The sequence below is a fragment of the Agrilus planipennis genome, unplaced genomic scaffold, assembly GCF_000699045.2.
Source record: "Agrilus planipennis isolate EAB-ADULT unplaced genomic scaffold, Apla_2.0 scaffold108, whole genome shotgun sequence".
NCBI lineage: Eukaryota > Metazoa > Arthropoda > Insecta > Coleoptera > Buprestidae > Agrilus > Agrilus planipennis.
Genome location: NW_020439204.1, coordinates 880,490 through 905,476, shown reverse-complemented (window position 1 = coordinate 905,476; position 24,987 = coordinate 880,490). Strand labels below are relative to the sequence as shown.

Here is a 24,987-nt window from a genome sequence, read left to right as displayed (position 1 = left end):
ACTTCAAATTTAAAAAATTGTTATCCTACCTTTTTGTGATATAATAATTTATTGTAATTTATTTGTAAGGGTACCACTACGAGCCTGTATTAATTATTTTTATTACATAGTTTTACCTTTTATTTTTTCAAACATTCTCTTATTTTAATTTGAAGGTTTTACACATAATAATAATAATCTATAAACCTTCGAAAAAAGCGATTATATACAGGGTGTTCTAATTAAACTAAGTTTTTAAGATAATTTATACTAACTAAACGTTTTATTATTGTAAGTATTCGTTCTATCCCAAACTTTAGTTTTAAAAATATCAATACAGGCTTGTTGTGGGGCACTCTGTATATTGAATATTGTTTTTATCCTTTTTATTTTTATTTGTGCAATTTAAGCATCTCCCAATTCAGACCAGTTTAGAACCGCTAGAAATCCGTTGCTTCAAGAGAGATATCGTCAACATCAGAACTTTATGAGAGGCACAACTCCAAATCTGCCATCCACCGTATCAATGTCAGAGCATTTTGATCAGGTAAATATTAAACTATTACTTGAACTTGTTTACAGTAAATGAATGTATTTTGCTCATATGATGATTTCTAAAATTAATTAAATTAAATACACACAATTCCTTTAAATGTTTCAGTTATGTTTTATTCAAACATCCATCTATATATATTTTGGCCTTTTAGGTCATAGCCCAAGCAATATTTATTTAATAAAAGCGTTTTGTGTATTTAATTGATGTTTCATAAGTTCTCCTCATTCTAGTGAAGTTATTGTTAATTTGCTTACAGCCTCCAAGTAGAGATAGTGGCTATCCTGATTGGGAAAGAGACTTGCGCTCCGGGAGTATATCAGGATCTGAAATGGGACGTCCAACACTTCAACGTAGATTTAGCAACATGTCATCACCAACACCATTACCTCATAGCACGTCGGTATTTGATTTAAACTCATGTCCACCACATGGAATGTTTACACCCATGCAACAGGTTGGCTAAGTTAAATTTATATTTTTTTGCATATTATAGGGACATTAAACCTTTACTTTAATTTATCTAAAAATTCAGCAGTGGTCGAAATAAAATTTGAAAGGTTCCAATAACTATATGAAAAAACCCTTACTTTAGATTTTACATTACATTTTTATTCTTCAGGCGCAGTCAATAGCACAGCTTGGTTGCCCAACATGTCACCAAGGAATGTGCATGGATAAATGGAACCACCCTTGTGAATTTCAACAAAACGGTTCAAACTTAAGTTTAAACATGATTCCCGGAGGGTATCCCATGAATCCAATGTGGATGGGAACATGGCATGGACCCCCTCCGTCTGCTATGAATATATGGCCATATAGAATGAATATGCCACCATGTCACATGCATCATGAGTCTTGCAATCAATCAAGACCCGCATCACCAACTCACAGTGTTAAGTCACGTAAATCATACTTGAGTAGAGCAAGTCGCAGAAAACACATTTCGCCTGACGAGTCAGATATTGAAAATTCCGATGACAGAAAATCGATTAGAAGCGAAAGAAAATCTTTGAGTGGAAGACATTTCGAACGTTCTAGACCTCTAAGAGATCACGCTTCAGTTCCACGAGATATTCGTCGAAAAAGTACCGTTGACAGAAGCGATAGAGCTTCAGTTGCAAGAAGTCATCGAAGCATAAGAGCATCGTCCAGTGAAAGCGACGAATATCCTTCGGAAAGTCAAAAAGAAAGTGAAGAATTATTGGAAGAGGATGAGGAAGAAATGGCAAATGCAATGGACGATTCTGAAAAAACAAAAATTTCATGTAAGGTACCCGATGACAAATGGGAATGTGAGCATTGCACTTTTGTCAATGAAGCTGGTACAAGGGTTTGTCTGATTTGTTGTAAAACACCTACGGCAAACGCCAAACTTATTGAAAATGCAAAAAAGAAAACTGGACGTGTTATAGAAAAGATACCACTACAAAAAAGCCCTTCGGCCCAAATAAAGATAAAGGAATCGAAAATCTTACAAAGAAGCAGATCCAGTGATGATTATAGTAAATATTGTAGTGAAACTGAATCTGTTCTGAATAAGTTTGGAAAAGATTTGAACCTTTCCAACTCCGAAGGGAACAATAAACTTACTACTAATACAAACAGCCAAAAGAAAGGTAGGACCAGTAGAAAGATATCGTTTTGGCCTGGAACAAAATTTTCATCCTTCCAAAACAAATAACCTTAACCAAATCTCTTTTTGTGTTGTGATTATTATGTTTGCAGTTATTGTTGTATATTCGTGTACCTAGTGAAGTAATATTAATAATAATAATCATTATTAATATACGTATGTACTAAAAAAACTACAAGTTGTGAGTGCAGTGTGTGAAATTAGGAGTTGACTAGTATTTTACAAGGCTGATATATATTGTTACAGACGTTTCGACAAGTGCAGAAAAAATCGAAGATTTAAACATCGAATCCGATTCCGTTGTTCTGTCCATCGGAACTACATCAAGTATTACTGACTTAAACACTAGTGAAGAGTACTTTTTAAATGATGATGGTAGTAAACAAAAACGAAAAACTTCAAAAGACGCGACTACTAAAAATAGTAAACGTTTGTTTAAAGAAAAACAGGCTAAAAAATCAAAAGTTTCGTCAGACAAACAGAAAGAATCAAGGGGAACATCACCTCCTCCTCAGAGTATCTCAACGCAAGTAAGTTATTTCCAATTATTATTTTCTTTAAAGTTATGCTCTCTTCATATGCAATCATTATAATTATTATTTACTTCACAGAATATATTACAGTTGATCAAATTATTTTGTACAGACTTACGACGTTATTGAACCTTTAGAACAAAGAAGTGTATCGAGATCTTCAAGAGGAAGACTAAGAACATCTAGTAGAAATAGTCGACGACCAGATCTCCTTCGATCACAATCCTTGCATGAATCAGTAGCTACAGATGCTGATTATGAATCTACAATGTCATTCAGCAGATTGTCCTTTTCCACAGGATCACAGGTGTTTAGTAAATTCAATATTAATATTATTTTTATTAATTATACGCCGTAGTTTTTGATTTTGTTTTATAAATAGTTTTACTCAAAACTTTTTTTAATTCCGTTTAATTTATTTAAATTCACAATTGTATTTAAAAAATGATAATAGTAAATAGAATATTAAAGAGATTTATTCGTATACTCCAGAAATTTTGTTCTTACGTCACAATAATAATACCCACGTTCAAAGTGGGCGAAACATGGGTCCGTTTTTAAGTTTGTGGAGTATAAAATAGGTATATATATCCTATATTATTTCAGTTACATATTTCTTTTTGAATTTTCGTAATTTCATTTTGATAAGCTTATTTAAATCTACTAATCACACCTGTATTTTTAGAGTTTACCTGGCTCCCCAGTAAGGGATCAGAGTCCTTTCGGATATGACACCCCAGTTCAACAAAAGTTTCCATTGCCGAGATCTAGCAGGACAAACAGTGTGGATTTAGATAAAGCAGTCTATTCAAAACGTAGAGCAAGTCAACCAGATTTTCGTTATAAAGATTTTAGGGTGTGAATATATCTACTATGAATATGTGCTTCCCTCCATTACTACTACTACTACTATTACTCACAACCCACAGTACTCTTTGTGCTTCTAAATAGCGATCTTAGAGCAGTTCTTTTTCTTTTATGAGGTTTTACCGCTTTACTTTCTCAGAAAAAATGTTCTTCTTTCGTTAAATGTGTGGGTGTAATTTCTTTTAAATTATAATTAATTTTTACTAAACGCCCATTATTAATCCGACCATTTACTTGAAAGGATCAGTTGAAATACATATAAAATGAACTATTAAAATTTAAAACGATCATCAGTTGTCATTTTCTTCTTATCGTTTATAATACTTTTTTAATAATAAATTGGTGTTGTAACTTTTTATTGGTTCTTTGCTGCTTAAGGATACAGTGATCTGTATTAATAGCACAATCTTCATTCCAAAGTGGAGCCTCAATCTACAAATTTTGAAATGGGTTTATTTTAATGTTGTTATACAGTTTCTTTCAGGAGAATTTGACAAATTAAGTAATTAATTAATTTTAGATATTCTTTACACATTTTTTTAACTAGTGTACATACATACTTTTATATTATAGTTTTTGTACTTAATGATGTGTCAGTATAAGGCTTTGATGTGTTTTAATAATACACGAAATATCAGATTATTATCATTATCATTCTTTTAAAACATCTTTGCTAATAATTATTACTAACATTAACGCAATATTAACTGCTTAGAATTAAAATCTTTATTGTAATACCTGCTTCTTTTTTTTCTTAAATGTATTTTTTTTTTTGCAGAGCGAATACCCTGGTCAACGATTAATGAGATACGACAATCCACATGGACTTGTTGAAAACGCTGAACACTTTAACCGATTAATTGATATACCCTACCAGAAACATGATACACTCAAAAATCAAGGCCTTGAACTAGTGAAGCTTTTGAGGGTGAGTAGACACAATGTAAATTATGCCTTCCCAGTATTCAATAGATTGATCATTTTTATTTAACAATATTATTACTTTATTCTACTTTTTATTAAGATTATTCATCATTTAGGGAATGTTCTCTTTCTTCTTACAATCGACGTTTTAAGTTCCAAAAGTTTAAAAGCCTTATCGTAGAAACACAGAGATTCTAATTCCAGACAATCTGTAATTTTCTTACTTATATTTCTTTAACATATTTAAATAGAAATAATTAGTCTAACAAGATAATCCGCTATTTTACATTGAGATTAATTAAATAATTTTACTCTTTTAATTTTTAGGAAGCTGAACATTTCAAATATACTGCGGATGAGGTTCAAGCCGCATTAATCCATTGTGGTAATCAGAATCCTATCGATTGGTTGCGACAGCACTGGACTGCCACTGTAGCGAGTGTTCAGACGATGTCCACCCAAGTTGGTCGTGAAGGTCCCATTAACATAATTGGGACCGTTTCTGAGAAAGAAGCCAGGGATGCTCTCTGTCGCCACAAGGGCAACGTTTGGGCAGCCGTCACGGAATGTGTAGAACAAAGACAAAGAAAAGTAAGCATTTCTACATTGTATAGAGTAAAAATAATTTTTAATTATTCTAGTATGCTGAACTTGCCTCTAGAGGTGATTTCAGTAGGGAAGATATTATCACAGTGTTGACGGCACACCATGGAGATGTAGAAATGGCTTTTTCGGAACTTAATAAGACTCAGATAAAACCGTTTTTAATGCGAATTTGGGGACCACCTGTTGGTACAGATAACGAGGCGGGAAATGAGGAGGTTACATTTAAACATATTAGTGGGGAAGGTAGGTCTAATTTCTAATCCGTTTTTTTTTTCTGAAATATTTAATACCTACAGACTTTTCTCTCATGTCTATTTCCTATTAAAGGCAGAATCTTTTTACAAGGCTGATATATATTGTTACAGACGTTTCGACAAGTGCAGAAAAAATCGAAGATTTAAACATCGAATCCGATTCCGTTGTTCTGTNAAATTATAAAGAATTATTTTATTCTCAAAGTAACTGAGTACACATACCTGCTGTTTTGGGACAATTGAAATACTGGCACTATGTGGATTGTGAGTATTACTTCGTTTATGAATACTTCCTATGTCAAGAGGTGCAGGGCTATTGTTAACTTCCAGCATTTTGTTTAAAGTAGGAAGTGAGTTATTTAAGGATGTTCTGATATTTATATTGTCATGCTCAGAGGATATCTTGTTACTTACAATAACATCTTCCCAGTCTCTTAAAATGTTCATTTCTGACTTATTTATACTGTCTGGACTCTCCTCGTCTTCTAAATCAAAACATGCTGGATCAATCTCAATGCTTAACTCTTCACTATTGTTTTCAGTTAATATTTGTGAAACTTCCTTTGATTTAACTACAGGTCTTGTAATTTCTGGTTGAACATTATTTGTTGAAATAGATGGCATAACACTATGATTTGTTGATGACTGAATAATGGTACTATCTTTTGTTGGAGAAATTACAGGAAAAAATCTGTGAATGCTCACAAACATATTTTGATTTGCATCTTTTGCTTGAGGAGCAGTCTTTGATAGTGGAAGCCTACTAACAGAACTTAAAGGAGGTGGGCTTGAAGCTTTCAATAAATTTGTTGGGATTAGATTAAAAAACAGATTAGGAAAAACACTTTGTGTTGCACTAGGAGAAACTATCACATTTTGTAAGTGGCCAGGTGTAAATAGTTGTTGATCAGGCCTTACATGAACAAAAGATGCTGGATTTAAGTCCGATTTATCCTTTGATGCTTTTAAATTTTCTTCTACAATTGTTGAATTTACTTCATGTCGTTTCACGTCAGTCTTACTTTCTTCAATACCCAATTGATTTAAAAAGTTTCTTAAAATTTCTGTAGATTTGATACACTGACACTTGAATTCAAATGCTGTGTTCAACTTAATTACACACTTCTCACATATAAACATAGTCTTATACATACACCAATCCTGAAAAAAAGAACGCTCGTTATTTTATAAAACTAATAAAAAGTACACACTTACAACTTCTGACACACATAACTTTAATTTGCTGTATAAACTATCGGGAGTTTCTTTGTCCTTCATAATGTCTTTAAGTCCTTTTTCCCCTTGAAGGCAAACTCGGCAAAAATCAGACATAAAATACATAGTGAACAAAAGTGATTAAATCCAACAATATTCTACAAAAATTTAAACTGTCAGTTTTATTTACTTCTTGTCGGTTTTTGACGCCATGTTTAACACCGCATAACCTATTTATAAGCACAGTGACCTTTACGGTAGTGCCACATTTATGATTGTTGCCATCAAAGTCGTTTACACCCAAAATATCCCAACATTCAAAACTTTCACAAGAAGACTTATAAAAAGCAAAATAAAAAATCCTGTGTATTGAACTTTAAGCCTGTTTACTTTCAAATAAATATGTATAAAGGATTTTAACGAACAAGCCAAATCTTAATAAAAATCAAAAGCCAATTTTTTTTGAAAAAAATTTTANTATAATATTATGTAGTTGCCACCCCATTTTCTATTGAAATTAATGTCAATCCGCTGAGCCTACCTTGATCAATTCATGATCTTAAATTATTTTCTATTATTTTTAATTTGGAAAAACTTATTTCTCCTAAAGCTGCAGAAACGGATAGTATCAGTAATATTAATAAATCTATCACATGAACTGTAGAGGCTAATGTTAAGACTAGAAGTATTTATTTAAATAAAGTAAACGTCTTAAAAAGGTGTCCCCGAAATCTGGCATTCTCCTTCTCCATATATACAATAAATAATTTTTTTTTCGGCATTTCTGGTCCAACTGTACGGCATTTCTGTATTTTACTTAGTATTGAGTAACTGCAATTTTAATTATTAATTAAAATACTAAAAATTAATCTTTTGCAAATAATCTAGCTGACTTTTTTTCGGCAACGATATATGTGTTTTATACTACTTTAAACTATTTATATAGGTATATCATGTATATCATCTTTCATTGATTAGATACAAATTAAACTTATAATGTATTTGCATATCCTGCTTTTATACTTTCCCTTTTTACAATTAATTATACCTTAGTTGCTGATATTTTATCTACATATACAGTACCTAATAAATGTTTCATCAAATTGATCTGTTAGATAGTTGTTGGCGTAGGTAACATTCAAACGACAGACAGCAAATAGACAGTGCAGGTTTATTTTTGTGATCTCGACTACATTTACACCTAAATGTTTATTTGTTCATTCGAAACTAATCAACTTTGGATATTTGAAATATGATTTTCTCGTCTTTTTTCCTTTTATTTATTATCTTTTCTTTTCGAATAACACGCTTTATTTGCACAATAAGCTATTCTATACACAGAAACAAAATTGGAAGATGTACTATCTAGATATCTGCGGGAAATTTCGAAACGATTAAACAGAATTCGATGGGTCTTTATGGACATGAAGGGGAAATTGTCAGGAATGATCAAGGCTACTTTTTTTTAACTGTTTATTAATTTTTTATTGGTTGTAACAATCCAAGTTTCACACGGACGAAACCGCGGTTAAAAATCTGTCAATTTTAAATAACGATAATACTCCTACATCTCCCTTAGAAGAACGGCCAATTTAAAAAGTCTTATTATTTACATTACCAACTATAATATTACCTATTATAAGATTAATATTTGTTTGTATCGCACGTGGCGGTTGCGCGAGTTGACAATACGCCTTTAACATACGCCAAAAAACTAATACCGCATTTAAGATTTTGACAAAAACCACCACCGTGATTTTGGAGGCACTGTTTTAATTTAGCAATTTTGAAATTTAAAATTGCAAAATATGTGACGGCACACCTGTGTGGGAGGTAATGCAAATGTGGTCTCTGACCAGGACGAGAGGGGGTGTTGAATGTTGCGGGTGTGTTGCTGGCCTAGATTTTCCTAAGGAACACTTAAACCCTCTTCGATAAAAATTAATTTATCGAAGTCTATTTTTTAGATATAACGGCCGAATATTTTCTATCGGTGGTATTCTTCTTGGAGCAGTACGAGCAGTAAACGACTTATGTGATTTTTAACTTTTTAATAATCAACATACACTTAAACTAACACCAAAAAAAAACACTTAAAAATAACTACAATGAATGAACTACTGATGAACTGAATAGATAATTGATTGAACTTGGCAGAGAAAACTAAATGGTTGAAAACATGAAAACTTAATGAACTTTTAGATAGATAAAATGCTTAAATATGACAAGAAAATATAGGGGGTGGAGGTACGTTAGTGGGGTGTTTTTGACCTTAGGCTACGGTTAGTGACTACGTGACTAAAATCAGAATATTGTTGTGGATGGAAAGACCATCGACCCATCTGGTGACTAACGCGAAGGGACGTTACCTGCCGAGGAAAAACCTAAATACAATAACGATAACATTCCTTTGTTGCAGGCACGTTATTATAAACTTAACACTGCGAAATACACAAATGTTTTTCGTTGTTCAAAAGGCGCATCATGAATTGCGCCCCAACATACCGCCCCCCTTGAACTATCATGTTCAATTAATTAATGAATCTGATGAATCGCGATCACTATCACTTATCGCTAACGGAGCGAGTTTTTTGACACTTCGTTTGAATTCACCTGTTGCTGTTTTCACAGTCACTACTCGTATGATGCCATCTGGACCGGGATGAACAGCAATAACACGCCCAAGTTTCCAATTCAACGGTGGAGTGTTGTCCTCTATAAGGGAGACTAATGTGCCGCAGGAAATGTCTTTGGTTGATCCAGTGTGCCATTTTTTACGAACAGTTAATTCGTGGAGATATTCCTGTTTCCAACGACGCCAAAAGTGCTGTTTTATCTGGATAACTTGCTGCCAAGACGATAGGCGATTGGACGGTACTTCCTCTAGTTGGTGATCTGGCATGCTCGTTAACGAATCACCAATAAGGAAATGACCGGGAGTTAGGGCAGATAGGTCATTTGGATCTGAGGATAGCGGGGTCAAGGGCCGGGAATTTAGAATTGCTTCTATTTCAGTTATGCAGGTTAGCATACCTTCAAAACTGAGGAGAGTGTTTCCTACTACCCGAACTAAATGACGTTTCAAAGATTTAACAGCAGCTTCCCACAATCCACCAAAATGCGGGGAGCGCGGGGGAATAAAATGCCAATTTATATGTTGTTCAGCANTCTAATTTCTAATCCGTTTTTTTTTTCTGAAATATTTAATACCTACAGACTTTTCTCTCATGTCTATTTCCTATTAAAGGCAGAATCTTTTATAAACAATTTTATCACAACCAGCAATTTTTGCATAAAATTCGTGACAAAATAGAATTATTAACAAAGCGAATATTATATTATTATTATATCATTCTGGAGAAATCCTTGAAGAGTGTTTTGAAACACCCAAATCCACTTTTTATTTCATTTTACTTTTTATCTTTAATTTTTTTCAACTTTTACTTTTATTTTTATATCTGAAAAATAAGCGATGTTTCTTTTTAATTACAGGGAATATAAAAACTGCTAATAGTTTTGAAAGGGATAATTCAGATAGCGTCAAAGCGGTGAGTGATTCTAATAACAATCTAAATCTTCAAGATAACTCGAAACAGGAAGAAGATAAAATATCGTTTTTTAAATTAGAAATAAAAAAAATGGATGGTGTGAAACCTCAGAAACTTATTATCAACAACATACAAAGCAACAAATTACAAGCTGAAGTGTGCTCGACTAATAATAACAAAGAAACTAATTCATCAAATTATCAAAACATCCCTGATCAAGAAAATCGTCCAAAACAAAGTTCTGTACAAATTAATTTAAAAACAGAATCAAATGCAGAAATAGACTCTTTAGAACATAAAGACGATGAAATTAAACATGTCTCAAATTTGATTATTTACCCAGAACCTAACAAAGCCGAAAAAGACTTCCAACTTGTAAAGAAAAGCGAAAACTCTGCGGAAAATACTGAACAGAGAAACGTGAGTGTCCTTTCAAACAAAAATGATAATAAAGATTCAAAATTGAAACAATCTGTTACAATCAGGAGTACTAGCAGAGAATCTGCATCTTCAGAAACGGATGTTATAGATAATAAAATAATTGTAGAAAAGAGTAACACCGTAATCCATATCATAAACAACAGTAATCAGCAAACTCCAGGCGAAGCTACAAAAATTATCACAAAAACAATAGACACAAATGAAAGCGAAAGCGTGACAACGACATCAGAAAGTGATCTAGAATTTTTGGATGCTTCTAAAGATTTTGAAGACGATTTTGATCCACAAAGAAAAGAAATAATTATCACAAACCCTAACGAAAGCCCAAAACTATCAACGGAGAATATAGAAAATATTTCTACAGAAAATATAAGCGAATTAAATGTTACCCTGAAAAAAGATTCTAAAAATGTACCTTCACATTCAAGTGATAATAAATCAGACAATTTTTTAAATCAAGATCTAAATAAGTCGAGTAAATTACCCTTAAAGGTACAGGCCACAGATGATTCCAGCAAAAATAAATTAATCCGTAATTCATCATTAAAAAGTAGCTTCAAAAATACAGTTAATATAAATTTGAATTCCGGTGATATAGAACCAGAAAACGAAAGTAAAAAAGATTGTGTAAAAGAAAGTTCTGCAAATAGTGAAAATAGGTCGAATTTTTTTCTCCCAACCACGCCTAAAATAGCCCCACCGATTGATGATGAATCAACTAATTCAGAAGCAAATTTTCCACCAGTAATTCCAAGGCGAAAAACCCGTAAGAAAAAGAAGAAAAATGCACAATCTCTTTTTAATTCTGTTCCTACACCAGCTCAACAAAAAGACAATCAAAAAAATTTTTCGAAAGACGATTCAAAAGAAATAGCAATTAACAATGAGAAAAATAAAAATACAAAATCTGAAAAAATGCCCTCTAAAATAATTACTCAAACTAAAAACACACAAAATCATACTTCAGAAGAGTTGATAAAAGAATTAAAAGTATCTACAACAGTGCAATTAGCACAAGGTGAACAAACTTCAATCACGCTTCCACAAATCCGTCCATCCAAAATACCAATATCCCGTCAGCGCTCTATTTTAAGAAATGAAAGAAAATCACTAGAAATGTCTCACACAGGTAGCAGAATACCTATTAAATCCAGAACATTTACCAATGTGACAAAAAATGCCGAAAGCACCAGTTTTCGTACCGCTGATAACTCTAAACGGAAGAATAAAGAGGTGGAACCAGAAGTTACCCAGTGTATATCTCCTGACAACGACATGAGTCCTCAAAAGCATGCATTTGACGTGTCTGCTTACGAACACTCCACAAGTACAGATGAAGAAATCATAAGTGATGCTAGCATTACGTCAGAGGATGATTTAGCAAAACATCAAACCAAAGATTCCGAAAATATAGCTATAACAATGAAAAATACAGTTAACACAGTAAAAGAAATTAATAGGCAATTGAACCTTACAAATGCTTCAAAGAAAATAAGTCTTTCTTCAACTAAAACAAGTTCTATCGATTCAATTGGAAGTTGCACCCAAGTTTCGTATACAAAATCTTTGGATAACGACAGCGATTCTTCAGTATCAGATAGTAACGTCGAAGAACTGTTATCAGATAGTTCAGATGGTTACAATGAATTTGATGCTTTTGATGAAGAAATCGATGAAATCGGCAATAATTTCGATTCAAATGGGAAGAAGGAGAGCCTTTCAAGACTGAACGTGGATGCCGCAAATGAAGGGAGAAATATTTTCGATAAGAAAAAGAACTTATCGCCGTTAATTGAAAATGAGAACGAAGTTAAACAGAAAAAGAAACATTATTTTATTGAGGAAACTTGCGAAACGGATGAGTATGAAGAAATAGAAGAAGTGGAAGAGATAGAAGTTGATAATGAAAATACTGGATCAAATTCAGAAAGTATCGAATTTGAAGAGCAAAGTAATAATAAATCTAGTAGCATTAATAACACAATTTTTTTTGTAAGAGAACCATCTGAATTAGAAATTTTAGAGGTAATAACAAATTTTAAGAGTTTTAAGTTTTCGTCTTTTTCTTGTTTTTCTTAAACACTAAAAAATCAGTTTTCGATGGTCATTTTTTAAATGTTGAATTTTTAATATTATACGCATCCCCTTACAATCGGAAAAAATATTTTATTAGTTAAAACGATCTTAAGCTAAATTTGTACCTGGAAAATTAGAAAATGTGTAGGTACCTATCCAAGATACCTCCAAAATTATTATAAAGAAAAATGCTAATAAAATACATCAGCAGAAACATAGTAAAATTTCTTTTTATATACTTTACTAGGGGGTTGTACAATATTAAAATCCTAGACAAAAACAAATTTAATAAATAGTGTAAAATGTGTTTTTAATGAATAGCACGTGTTTCTTCCCCTTTTGTTTGTCTTTATTTACAAAACATTTATTTAGAAACTGTAAACGCACTTTTTGTTTAATGTATTACATATTATTCTTTTATTTTTACATAAAAAGTCTAAATACTCGTTTCAGTATTTAAAATTAACAGTTTGAGAAAATTATTATAATTGTTTTTAGCTAATATAAAGAAATTCTACTCTATATTTTCTCAGAGACAAGCAAGGGGACTGTTGGCCGAAGGTCAGGTGGAAAACTATGACCAGGCAGAGCTTGCAGTAAGCTTAATGCGTCTGAATTTTTCGTCGGAAGCGGCTTTAGAAGCTGTTAAAGAATGCAATACCCTGGATGCTGCAGTTGCTTATTTACAACAAGATTGTGAACTCTGCACTGAGAAATATCCAATGAGTCAGGTACTTCTAAGAATTATTTTACTTTAAACTGATATTGCAAAATTTTGGACTGAATAATCCATTTTAATTTAAATTATTAACAAATTTCAAATCATTATGAGAAAGTATATTAACTAAGTAATTATTTTTCACCATTAGATGGTCTCAATGCTTAAATGCACTCATCGATGCTGTGGAGACTGTGCTAAAAATTACTTCACCATTCAAGTAACCGATAAGAACGTGATGGATCTTTCTTGTCCATTTTGTAAACTCCCAAATCTTGGCTCATCTGAGACAACTGAAGATGACATATCCGATTATTTTTCAAATTTGGATATTCTTCTAAAAGGTATTTTAGATTGCGAAATTCATGAATTGTTCCAAAGGAAATTGCGGGATAGGACCCTTATGTTAGATCCTAATTTCCGATGGTGTGTTCAGGTTCGTAAAACTTTTAACAATATTCAAAACATATACCCTTATTTATTACTAAAAATTACAGTGCTCATCAGGATTCATAGCCAATCCAAAGCAGAAAAGGCTCATATGCCCAGACTGCAAATCTGTAACATGTACTAATTGTCGACGACCAGTAAGCCTTAAATTATAAAATTTCAAAAATTTCTTTAGGGACATTTTCCTATTCTTTTCCAGTGGGAGAAACAACATGAAGGCATCTCATGTGAAAAGTTTGCGGAATGGAAAGATGCTAACGATCCAGATAACCAAGCGACGGCCGTAGCTAAGCATTTACAAGAAAACGGAATTGATTGTCCCAAGTGTAAATTTAGGTATTCATTAGCTCGAGGAGGTTGTATGCATTTCACTTGTACCCAGTGCAAACATGAATTCTGTTATGGCTGTGGAAAAACGTTTATGATGGGAGCAAAATGTGGTGTTAGTACGTATTGTGGAAAGTTAGGACTTCACGCTCATCACCCAAGAAACTGTCTCTTTTATCTTAGGGACAAAGAACCTCAAGAATTACAACATTTGTTAAAGGTTAGTAAAGCAATGAAGTGCATAATAATATGAAGAAAGCAAAAGAATTACAATCAAAAAACGTTTAAATATCCGCAATACTACCTAAACTTTTACTTTCTGGCTTTTTATCAATTGAAATGAGAAATTAATGTTAACTTGGCTAGTTTGTAAACTAGCTGGATATTGGATAGTATACAAGCTGGCCAAATGTCTGATTTGACGGATATGCTTAGGATTATAAAGTTGCGGTAGGCGAAGGCAACAGTCACGAAGTTAACGCTAGTTGAAAATAAAAATTCGAGGCGAAAAGTCTTTTATCTATGTATATGCCTATTTCATGCATACTTTTTTACTATTTCAATTAAAAAATTAGCTCATTGGACCAACGCCACCAACCAGCACCCGCATCTTTTATAAATGTGAGCCACTTCGTGTCTTCTGTACTTCTCCAGTTGCATCAGAAAAGTTAATTTTCCACTCAAAATTGTAAATAAGTACGCGTGGAATTGAGAAAAATGAAAAAGAAACGTTTAACAATAATCTTTAGTTTCTATCGAGTGGTGCAGAGATTATGCTATATCTCCTGAACAACTAGTACCTATATAGTTTTTTTTTAAATCGACAAAATTAAAATATGTTGTAGCATTTCAGATCTTAACTTTTTTAATATTATATTAAAAACTGCAGGAACACCGAATATCTTTTGACACAGAAGTGCCAGGTGATAAAGAAGAAAATGCGACGGCAGTATTAAAATGTTCTGTTTCTTTACAAAAAGAAACTCCTGCAGGTTTAATTGATTCAGTGTGTAACAACGAAGTTTCGCCAGGGCAAGCAGGATTATGCAGGTAAAAATATGTGCGTTATCCATTTATTCTATAAAAGTGTAAGATATATTAAAATAACAAATCTATCTCAAGAAGCAGAAGAGGATAGTTACTATTTGCTACTAGTTAAGTTTCAGAAGAGGTGGGTAGATAAGACAATTTTTAGTCTACAACGGGGTAGAAAAAGTATTTTATTGGGTTTTCCAATCTTTTTTTTTTTCGATTAGAAACCATACCTTGTTATTTTCTTTTACAAAAATAATTAATATAATAATCAATTCCTCTCTATACACATTTCTTTTTTGCGTGATTTTCGATACATTTAATACAGTTTTAACACACAAAGAAAAACCAGATACTACTAGAAATCATTTTAGGGCTCATTACCTAGAATACCTTTGCTCGTTAATTAAGAAGAACAGTTTAGATCCAATATCAATTTTATCAGCCGATGATTTAGAAACTGTAGTTCGTAGAGCAGCTAAAAAATTGCCACCAAATGCTTTCGGCACACCAAGAGAAGTTTATCGTAAACGTCTTGCTCAGGTACAGAACATGATGGTACACTGTTCGCTTCTTGGTGTTTTTTTTTTTTTATTAAATATTGTTTCCCAAAACAAAAAAGTCATACTTTAAGAACAGTGTACGAACTTTTTTGATGTGTTGTGTTTGTGTGTGTAGGCTGCACTACATCGAGTATTTAGTTGGGCTCATTGGCAGACATAAGCTGGATCCCGTACCTATCCTTGACTTGGGCGAGATCAGCCAGGAAATTCGTAGACGAGGTAAAGAACTTCCTGAGAGACCGGCAAATTCGACCGAAAAACAATATCGCGATATGTGTGCTAAGGTAGGTCTTAATAAATGTTTAACACGCTCATATAGTCTGTCAATGCGCCCACTCTCAAGTTTAAAACTTTTCTGATTTCAATAAATTGTGTGTAGTGCGCCTTCATTATTTGTGATTGGGTTGCTGCATACCTTAATCGAACTATGTAATTATTTCTGTCAATAACCTGAGAGTTGCATAATTTTAAATAACTAATATTAAGCCTCAATTTTTGCTTTTATCATCATTACTTAAGCGAAATTTTTTACTTGTGTGTTTACACACAAAAAAGTATTTTTTTTTTAACTTCTTCAAAGAATATGCAGTATTTATCAGACCATTGTTTAATCTCTTTGATAAAGTTCCTCCACAACTCCATATGCCAATTAATAAAAACTGACTGCTGTACCAGAATTGTGTTTTGACTTTACCGAATTGCGTTTATGGTCGTAATTTGCATAAAATTTCTGTTATCAGTATCTTCACGAATTTATTGCTTACGCTCTTTTATACAATTTTAAATAGAGTAGTTTTTTCAATTTAATAATATAAATATGTATGATATAGTCTTAGACTTTGTAGCATAGCTTATTTGCCCTATTTTTGCAAATTTTACCTTACTCCTTTTAAAGAAATATCAAAAAGCTGCTTATTGAATTTATGTATGCTTTGGAAGTGTTTTTAATTCTCTTATAGGATGTCAAAAATTTATTAATTTTCAGATTGTTATGGAACAAATACCTCTTGAGTAAAATTTCCCCAATGGATTCTAATAGTTATTTTATAAGTTTTTTATTTTTTTTCCATGAAAAATAAATGCCCATCTACTATTGTAACCAAACAATAAATATCACTTCATTTTAAGTTCATTAAGATTAATATTGATGTTATATTAAATTAATTGATTCCAAGTTTGTAATATAAAGATCCATTAAATATTTGACTTTGTGTTTGAACATCAAATTGTTTCAATTTAGGTACAGGGCTTAAAACTATCACATACAATTAAAATGATTTCCTAATTATCAAAAACACATCTGAAATATGTTGAAACAAAACACAAATAATGTTTAAACCTAAAGGTTTGGCAAGAATAATATAAACTACAATACGTTATTGTACTTATCATGTGTATTAATTATGCAAACATATTTTATATTTTACACAACAAAAAAAAAACAAATTATTTGGATAAAGTACTTAAAAAGTCGCCAAGAGAATAAGATGGACTTCTTATCGAGGTGTCTACTTTACTCATCACATTAGTTAAAAGATGCCGCTTTTGTTTTACTTTCTTTTTAGAATTTATTTCCACTGGTTGAATATTTAACATAGAATTTTTGTGTTTATTATTTGATAAAACATACTTTGCATTTAAGCCTGCCAAATGGTCCTTTCTTTTACGTTTTTTCTTCTTCTGATCAATTTGATGAGCAATATTAGATAATTTAGGTACAGGTTTTTCTAATAATATTATTCCCTTATTATGACAAACGTTGCAAGTGATTAGCTGAAATTTAAATATACTTAAGATCTTTAATATTAGTAGTTACTTATTCTTACCAAAGTATTTGAATTAACTGTTTCTTTATTTTTTTGAAGAGATTTACTGATTTTAGCTTGAAAAGAAGTCAGTTCTGTCTTATTTTGAATTTTTTTAATTAATCTTCTCGTAAACCTATTCCTTTTACTATGTTTTAAAATTTTGTAAGAAGGGCAGCAATCACTATATGCAGTATAGCACTTAGAACATCTCTTTGTTGTGTCAAATATTACCTTCGGCACAGAATAATTTTCTTTGTTGCATAATTTTTTACATCGTGATCTATAAACAAATACTATCACTGCTAAGATGGAATACAAGAAATAAAACAAAAAGTAAATTTTTTATCTACTACGAGAGTCCTAAAATAAATTAATTTCATGATATTAGAGCGAATAAAATTTGTTAAAAAGAAACGATTTGAAGAGACTAATGCATTTAAACAGTTTAATTATAGATTTCCAACTTACATGTAATACGACTTCAAAATGTTGTTACTTATGTCACCTTTTAATAACCTTACATATTTTACTAACAATCTTATAGACTTTTCACAAACATTCTCAGTTGTCATTATTAATCATTAAGTTGCAAATAATACTTATTAAAAATTTATTACACTTAATGCTTTATATTGTCTGTGTTTAATACACATAACCCTTTTGTAGTCAGATTTATGGCCTGTTTATGGCAACTGCCATAGACTAGACAACTGCCAAATTGCCATCTGTCATCACCACAGATAACCATTTTACAGAGATGAACACAGAAAATCGTTTCGTATACGTGCCAAATGCCAAGTACGTGCTGCCCTCACTTTCATTAATATCAACTAACCTTTCAGTTTTACAAAATACTTTTATTAATGAAATAATAAGCCTAGCTACATATATTGAAATTGTTTTTGAATATACTATAACTTTTTAAATACGCATCAGTTTTCAATTATTTTAGAAATTGCGTTTGTATTCATTAATGCAAAGTAAACATCGTTAAAATTATTGATTTTGTAGGCATATTTCGTGACGTAGTATCACGCCACGCTCCCTCCTTCACGTAAATCGTTTTCATTGGTTAGAAAACCTATCCAAAACTTAGGTCCTGGATCACCGTTGTACCGTTTGAATGTTCTTATATGTGTGTTATCTGTCGAATGCAGTTGGATTATGTTAATGTTAAATGTAACGCTTTTGAATTAGACAGTCAATTTATGTAATAGTAAGTGTATGTGTTAACCGGTAGTTTACGTTTTTACGAACTTATACGCCAAAGAACGGCCAAAAGAAATTTTCATTGTCTATCAACATAAATTTGGTAAGTTTAACTAAATTTTATTTACTATATGACTGTATTTATAAGAGAGTGTCATATACTCTTTCGTTTTTTCACCAGAAATGAAATTCATTACATTTATAAAATGTATTTTAATTTATCACCAATCATATTTTTGTTTGTACGTGTGTTTTGTGAGGTTATGTATCTGTCACTGTCAAGTTCGCATTTACCATTTACTAATGCGTTGCAAACATCGACTTGTTTATAAACAAAATTATTATCATTTAAATTAAACCACATGAACTTGTGTCTATGTTTAAATATTTTGTTTTCTTTTACTATCATTGGCGTTTTGTACTTTCCACACAAAGTTGAACACCAGGCAAGTAGATTCGTTAAGGTAAACGAACTTTTGTCGTGACCTACTCCAAAATTGACTTGCCTATATTTCAAGAAATTATTATCGTACTTGCCTGAATAAACAATTATTTAATTTTTAATTTTATCAAATAGTAAACTAAAACGCAGTGAGGTATTTTTAAACCAGTTTCCCCTTATTGAGGTTCAAAGTCCATTTAGGTGGTACATTAACTATATGTATTCGCAACTCGCAATTATGATAAAAGTTTTAATGGATTCTAAACCAAATAGGAAATATTCAATTTGCCATTTAACCAGCCAAGGTACAAAGTACGCGGACGCTATCAGAAGATATAGGTACCTACCTGATTGTACAAATTCATTTTTTCATTCATTTTTGTAATAAATTAACTATATATGATAAGCATTTATCACAAAACATGTTCCTACATTTTTATGACTTAAAATTTTGTTGAATATAGGTGCCTATCTATCTGCTTGTGCAAATTATCATAAGTTTATTTTTTCAATCATTTTTATAATGAACTAACCTTTTATCATAAGCATTTGTCACAAAACACGTTCCTATATTTTTATGGTTTAAAATTTTGCTGAGTATAAGTACCTACTTAGGTAAAGTGTATATTACGAATAAAATTTCAAATGACCGCAAAAAATCCTTCGATCCAAGTTTTTAATTAATCACATTTTTTTGTTTTATTACTTAAATATTAGTGGAAATGATTATGAAATTCTAATTATTTTGATAGCTATACCTATTTCATTTGGAGTGTTCCTCGAGATTTGCCTACATGATTAGCTATCAAGTTAAAGTAAACATTATTATGCGCCTAGAAATTAATGTAAGTTGAGACTTTTATCTTGTTTTTCGCACTTTGTAGTTTGGACTACTTAAGGATATTATCTTTTATTTTTTAAAGTTTATTTCAGCTGGTAAGAGTATTATTAATATACCTAACAGTATTATTACAATATATGTATACATATACAACTACGTTTATTCTTTCATTTTAATTAATTGTAAATCTACCTGATTATTTAAAACTTGTTTAGAAATGGGCAAGTTTTTTCAGCATTAACAGGTTTCAATTTCAATTTGAATGCTACTAATTTATGTACAAATAATGTATAAATATAAATTATGTGAGTTGAAATAGTCAATAAAACACTTTGTATTAGTTCCTAAATATTTTTTATTAAAAAAAAATCCTAACGTTCGTTTCGGCTGTTATTTAAATTTGTTTACCTGTGTAGTCTTTGATAATGGCTTAAAAGCCGAAACGTATGTTTTTTGAATGAAAAACTATACATTTTGGAACTAATACCAATTGTTTTATTGATTATTTTAAATTTTACAATAATGTTCCAACAAATGCCTTGCGATAAATCTATTTCTGATGTACCTAAATAATGCAGCTTTATTAATTGCAAAATGACAATAAAGTGTAATACCTACTCAGTAAGGTATTTAAGGTATGTAATTTAATTCAAGAATTATTTTTAAAAATAGATAGTATTTAGTCAGTATAAATCAAAAATTAATAGGCATGCGCTATTCCATTCAATTTTGCAATTTTATATGTATAGGTACATCTGATAACACTGTTAGTATTCAATTATGAATACTCAACAGTAGCTTGAAAAGAAGTCAGTTCTGTCTTATTTTGAATTTTTTTAATTAGTCTTCTCGTAAACCTATTCCTTTTAGAAACACACAGAGATTCTAATTCCAGACAATCTGTAATTTTCTTACTTATATTTCTTTAACATATTTAAATAGAAATAATTAGTCTAACAAGATAATCCGCTATTTTACATTGAGATTAATTAAATAATTTTACTCTTTTAATTTTTAGGAAGCTGAACATTTCAAATATACTGCGGATGAGGTTCAAGCCGCATTAATCCATTGTGGTAATCAGAATCCTATCGATTGGTTGCGACAGCACTGGACTGCCACTGTAGCGAGTGTTCAGACGATGTCCACCCAAGTTGGTCGTGAAGGTCCCATTAACATAATTGGGACCGTTTCTGAGAAAGAAGCCAGGGATGCTCTCTGTCGCCACAAGGGCAACGTTTGGGCAGCCGTCACGGAATGTGTANAAGATAATTAAGGTTATGCATTTTTAAGAACGTTAACTAATAAACTTGATAACTCTTTATAATCTGAAAAAATAAAACGGTCAATATAATTATTTCTGTGCTGAAATGATTGCAAAGGGAATTTTTTCTTGTAGTTATGATTTTATTTGATATTGTTTCTTTTAAAGTACAAACACGATGACAAAACAACTTTTTATTTTCTATTTTAAATACTTTTTTTAATGTCTTAATTTTGTTTGAAATCACAGTGTTTCTTACAGAATTATATTAATGGATTGCATAGGGCTTCTATTTTACTAGTCACTATCTAAATATTACGTAGGGCCAATATTTGGATATGGTTAGTACCTTTGGTTGCCATCAGTATTTAAATGTAAAGTAATGGATGGATTTATATTTGGCATATTCTATTTCAAATAAGTACATCATTACAACCATTTTTCGCATCATTATTTACTTGAACGTTTAGAGATGCCCCGGATAGTAATTTTGCCCGATACCGGATAATCCCAATACAATTTTAATTACCAATTTTTAATAGGTAGGTTTTTTGTTATACTTATTAAATTGTTATTGCTGATGTTTGTTTTTTCATTTATATCCGGTAGAGTTACCCGGGTACCAGATTTGAACGGGGGACTCGGCCCATCCCTAGTTTGTACCTCATATAATAAATATAACTATCAATTTTTAATTTGCGCATATCTTCCATAGATTATTTCTCCAATTAAAGGTATTTCCTGTTTTCCGATCGAATTGATCTGCCCTAATATATTAAACATTAATCTAAAGTGAAGTATATTAGTTTATACATAGATGCAATGTACACGTAAATATATCTAAAGTCTCAGTATTGTAATAAGCTACCATTTTATTGATTTTATTATCGTTTTAACATAGTTATCTTTAATGTATGGTTTTAGATTTTCGCTTTACAATGTACCTATACTTATATTAGATAATGATATTGAAAAGCGGTAACATAAATATCCATTTTATTTGTTTATTGTATAAGCTTTATTTTAACTTAAAAGTCACACATCAAAGTAAGTGCATACAATAAGATATAAAAGAAAAGTCAAACACATTTCCTTTACCAGGGTCAACCCGTACCATCATCTTTTACCAAACCAATACTACGTTTCTTAACCCTCACCCCCCTAACATGCATTAGATGCTCATCTTTTATTCCACACAATCTACATTTTCTATCTTCGTCTTTCATTCAATACTTACATCCTTTACATTCATTTCCTACTTCAAATCCTGCTTAAATCTTTACATATTTCTTTTCATCTTCTTAAACATCTTGGTATTATGTCTCCCTACCAATCATCCCATAACACATTCCTTAATCCTATCGCTTATTTCGACTCTGCTGTTATTCTCAAGTCTTTCCCTCTTACCATTTCCTCATATCTCTTTTTAACCAAATATATGAAACCCTATGACATTGTTAGTTACTAATAGTGGTTAATATGCAATATTAATTTGAAATCATTTTTCGATTTTTTATCCACTATAAACTTCCGCAGATTAATGAGGAAAATATTTTAGTTGCTGTTGTCACACAAATATCCATTTTCGCTATATTCCAACCGTTTCTTTCCCTTTCATTTAACTGCTCCTGATTAATTTCTAAATCTTTTACTACCTCTTCCCTTTCCCTCCCATTCTATTTTTTTTCTATATATATTGAATATTCTCTTCCTCCAATATTCTTGTCTGATATTCCCGTCTTGTAATTTTATTACATTTTGCTTCCCTCCTCATTGTTAGGTTTGGAGGTTAAGAGAGACAAAATTCATCTATGATCCCCTCATCCCACGTATGACCTTGACTCCTCACCCCCCCCCCCTACGTAAATTGTCCAGTGTTTCCCAACCTTTTTTTCCTCGCGAACCAAAAGAAAGGTCCGAAAAAAATTGACGAACCCCTTATGTAGTCGTTAATGACAGGTAAAAAAAGCAATAAAATTTGAACAAACTGGTTCTTATGTTTTACATTTCGAAAAACTTTTAATGGGATATTTGTGGCTGTTTGATAGAACAGAGCAATTCAAAGTTAGGCACAATATCTGACAATTTCAGTTTTAGATCAGGTTAATAATTATTAAATCATTTACACTAAAACTTGACAGTCACAGTATCACTATCACTCAAGCTTTACAAGTGTTAAACCCACTACTCTACCAGTTCCCGGTTGTGAACTAGTATCTAATTCTAAAATCTATAGTAAACTGCCTTAATTTGATATTTATTTCCAATTGTTTTGTAAAAAAAAATATTACATAGAAGGGAAAATTGCTGCAATGATTTTAAATATAAAGCAGAACATGATACTAATCACACTCATAAAATGTTTTAAATATAAATAAATGTTTGTTTGTAATAAAAAGAGAATAGTATTTGATTGAATTGAGGAATAAATTTTAATGTATAAAATTTTTAATATATTNGTATTTGATTACTTGAATAAGAGGAATAAATTTTAATGTATAAAATTGTTGATATATTTTGATATTGATGAAGTAATTTTGAAAAACAAATAAGGAAAAAGAAATGAAAATATTGAAATTTATTATAGATTTCTTAACAAACAGGCAGCGAACAATCTGTTTTACAGTGGGTGTGTGTTTTTTAATTTTTGTGTTTTTGGTTTGTCTTTTTTTTGCTGTTGATTTCAATGGCGTTTTAAAAAATCCGCCATTACCATATTATTTTCGCGAACCCCCTCTGCAAACACTGCGAATCCCCAGTGTGCGAATCACTGGTGTAGACCACCCCCTTTCTCTTCGTAATCCCGTGCGCCGTTCCTAATTTTCTCTCGATGTCTATGTGGTCATTAAATTATTTAGTTAACGTCACAACAATCAAACAAAGTGTTGTCGTTCGACCTGTAACAAGAATAATAATTATATTATATAACATTCTCGTTAAAAACAAGAAAGTTCGTAGTTCGTATTCGGTTAGCTGTCATGCATGATCATGACACGTTTCGGTACAGAATCTGCTGATTGGGTTCATAGTCCATCGTGGTCACTACTGCGTCCTTTCACCGGCTATTCCACTTGTCATTTTACATATTTAGGTGCTTTCAGAGTTTCTCACAATATATTTTAAAAATACGTTCTCATATAAATATAGGAAACAATATAAAACTTTTTGGAAAAAAATTATTCTAAAGCTGAACTGGCCACTTTTGATAATAATCATTCAAGATACTTGTGATGCAGTTTCTAGGTACCTACTAAAACATCACACACTTATCAGGTGGGTTGGCATTTTTTAGCGTTTTTATTTGTAGTGCGGCTACAATTTTTAAAGAAATTAATAACTGTTCTTTAATGTATCTAATTCTAAAATCTATAGTAAACTGCCTTAATTTGATATTTATTTCCAATTGTTTTGTAAAAAAAAATATTACATAGAAGGGAAAATTGCTGCAATGATTTTAAATATAAAGCAGAACATGATACTAATCACATTGATAAAATGTTTTAAATATAAATAAATGTTTGTAATAAAAAGAGAATAATATTCGATTACTTGAATAAGAGGAATAAATTTTAATGTATAAAATTGTTGATATATTTTGATATTGATGAAGTAATTTTGAAAAACAAATAAGGAAAAAAGAAATTAAAATATTGCAATTTGTTATAGATTTCTTAACAAACAGGCAGCGAACAATCTGTTTT

At 31.3% G+C, this 24,987-nt stretch overlaps 2 protein-coding genes and 1 long non-coding RNA gene across 13 annotated transcripts in view; 2 read left to right on the top strand and 1 right to left on the bottom strand.

The window, feature by feature from the left end:
• LOC108736579 overlaps window positions 1-16,941 on the top strand; it is a 48,986-nt gene extending 32,045 nt beyond the window's left edge. For 2 of the 7 annotated variants that reach the window (XM_025978130.1, XM_025978131.1), the window contains exons 7-23: window positions 390-526; window positions 792-989; window positions 1,155-2,151; window positions 2,415-2,698; window positions 2,814-3,008; window positions 3,387-3,557; window positions 4,347-4,496; window positions 4,820-5,083; window positions 5,134-5,341; window positions 10,060-12,581; window positions 13,166-13,363; window positions 13,502-13,786; window positions 13,848-13,937; window positions 14,000-14,347; window positions 15,017-15,177; window positions 15,534-15,702; window positions 15,838-15,978. In XM_025978130.1, the coding sequence (XP_025833915.1) occupies window positions 390-526; window positions 792-989; window positions 1,155-2,151; window positions 2,415-2,698; window positions 2,814-3,008; window positions 3,387-3,557; window positions 4,347-4,496; window positions 4,820-5,083; window positions 5,134-5,341; window positions 10,060-12,581; window positions 13,166-13,363; window positions 13,502-13,786; window positions 13,848-13,937; window positions 14,000-14,347; window positions 15,017-15,177; window positions 15,534-15,702; window positions 15,838-15,882 (6,422 nt within the window). In that variant the 3' untranslated portion in view covers window positions 15,883-15,978. Of the gene's footprint in view, window positions 1-389; window positions 527-791; window positions 990-1,154; window positions 2,152-2,414; window positions 2,699-2,813; window positions 3,009-3,386; window positions 3,558-4,346; window positions 4,497-4,819; window positions 5,084-5,133; window positions 5,342-10,059; window positions 12,582-13,165; window positions 13,364-13,501; window positions 13,787-13,847; window positions 13,938-13,999; window positions 14,348-15,016; window positions 15,178-15,533; window positions 15,703-15,837; window positions 16,007-16,707 lie in introns of those variants that run through there. The other 5 variants (XM_025978133.1, XM_025978132.1, XM_025978136.1 and 2 more) reach the window with 5 other exon arrangements.
• A 95-nt stretch (window positions 16,942-17,036) lies between these two features.
• LOC112905535 lies at window positions 17,037-18,232 on the bottom strand. The gene is made up of 3 exons (XR_003231851.1): window positions 17,999-18,232; window positions 17,549-17,810; window positions 17,037-17,495 (listed from the first exon to the last, which is right to left on the bottom strand). It is a non-coding gene; the product is annotated as an uncharacterized LOC112905535 (long non-coding RNA).
• A 406-nt stretch (window positions 18,233-18,638) lies between these two features.
• Window positions 18,639-24,987, top strand: part of LOC108736587 (long-chain-fatty-acid--CoA ligase 4) — a 69,142-nt gene continuing 62,793 nt past the window's right edge. For all 5 annotated transcript variants that reach the window (XM_018469057.2, XM_018469059.2, XM_018469053.2 and 2 more), the window contains exon 1: window positions 18,639-18,842. The gene's annotated coding sequence lies outside the window, so the exon portion shown is untranslated. The remainder of the gene's footprint in view (window positions 18,843-24,987) is intronic.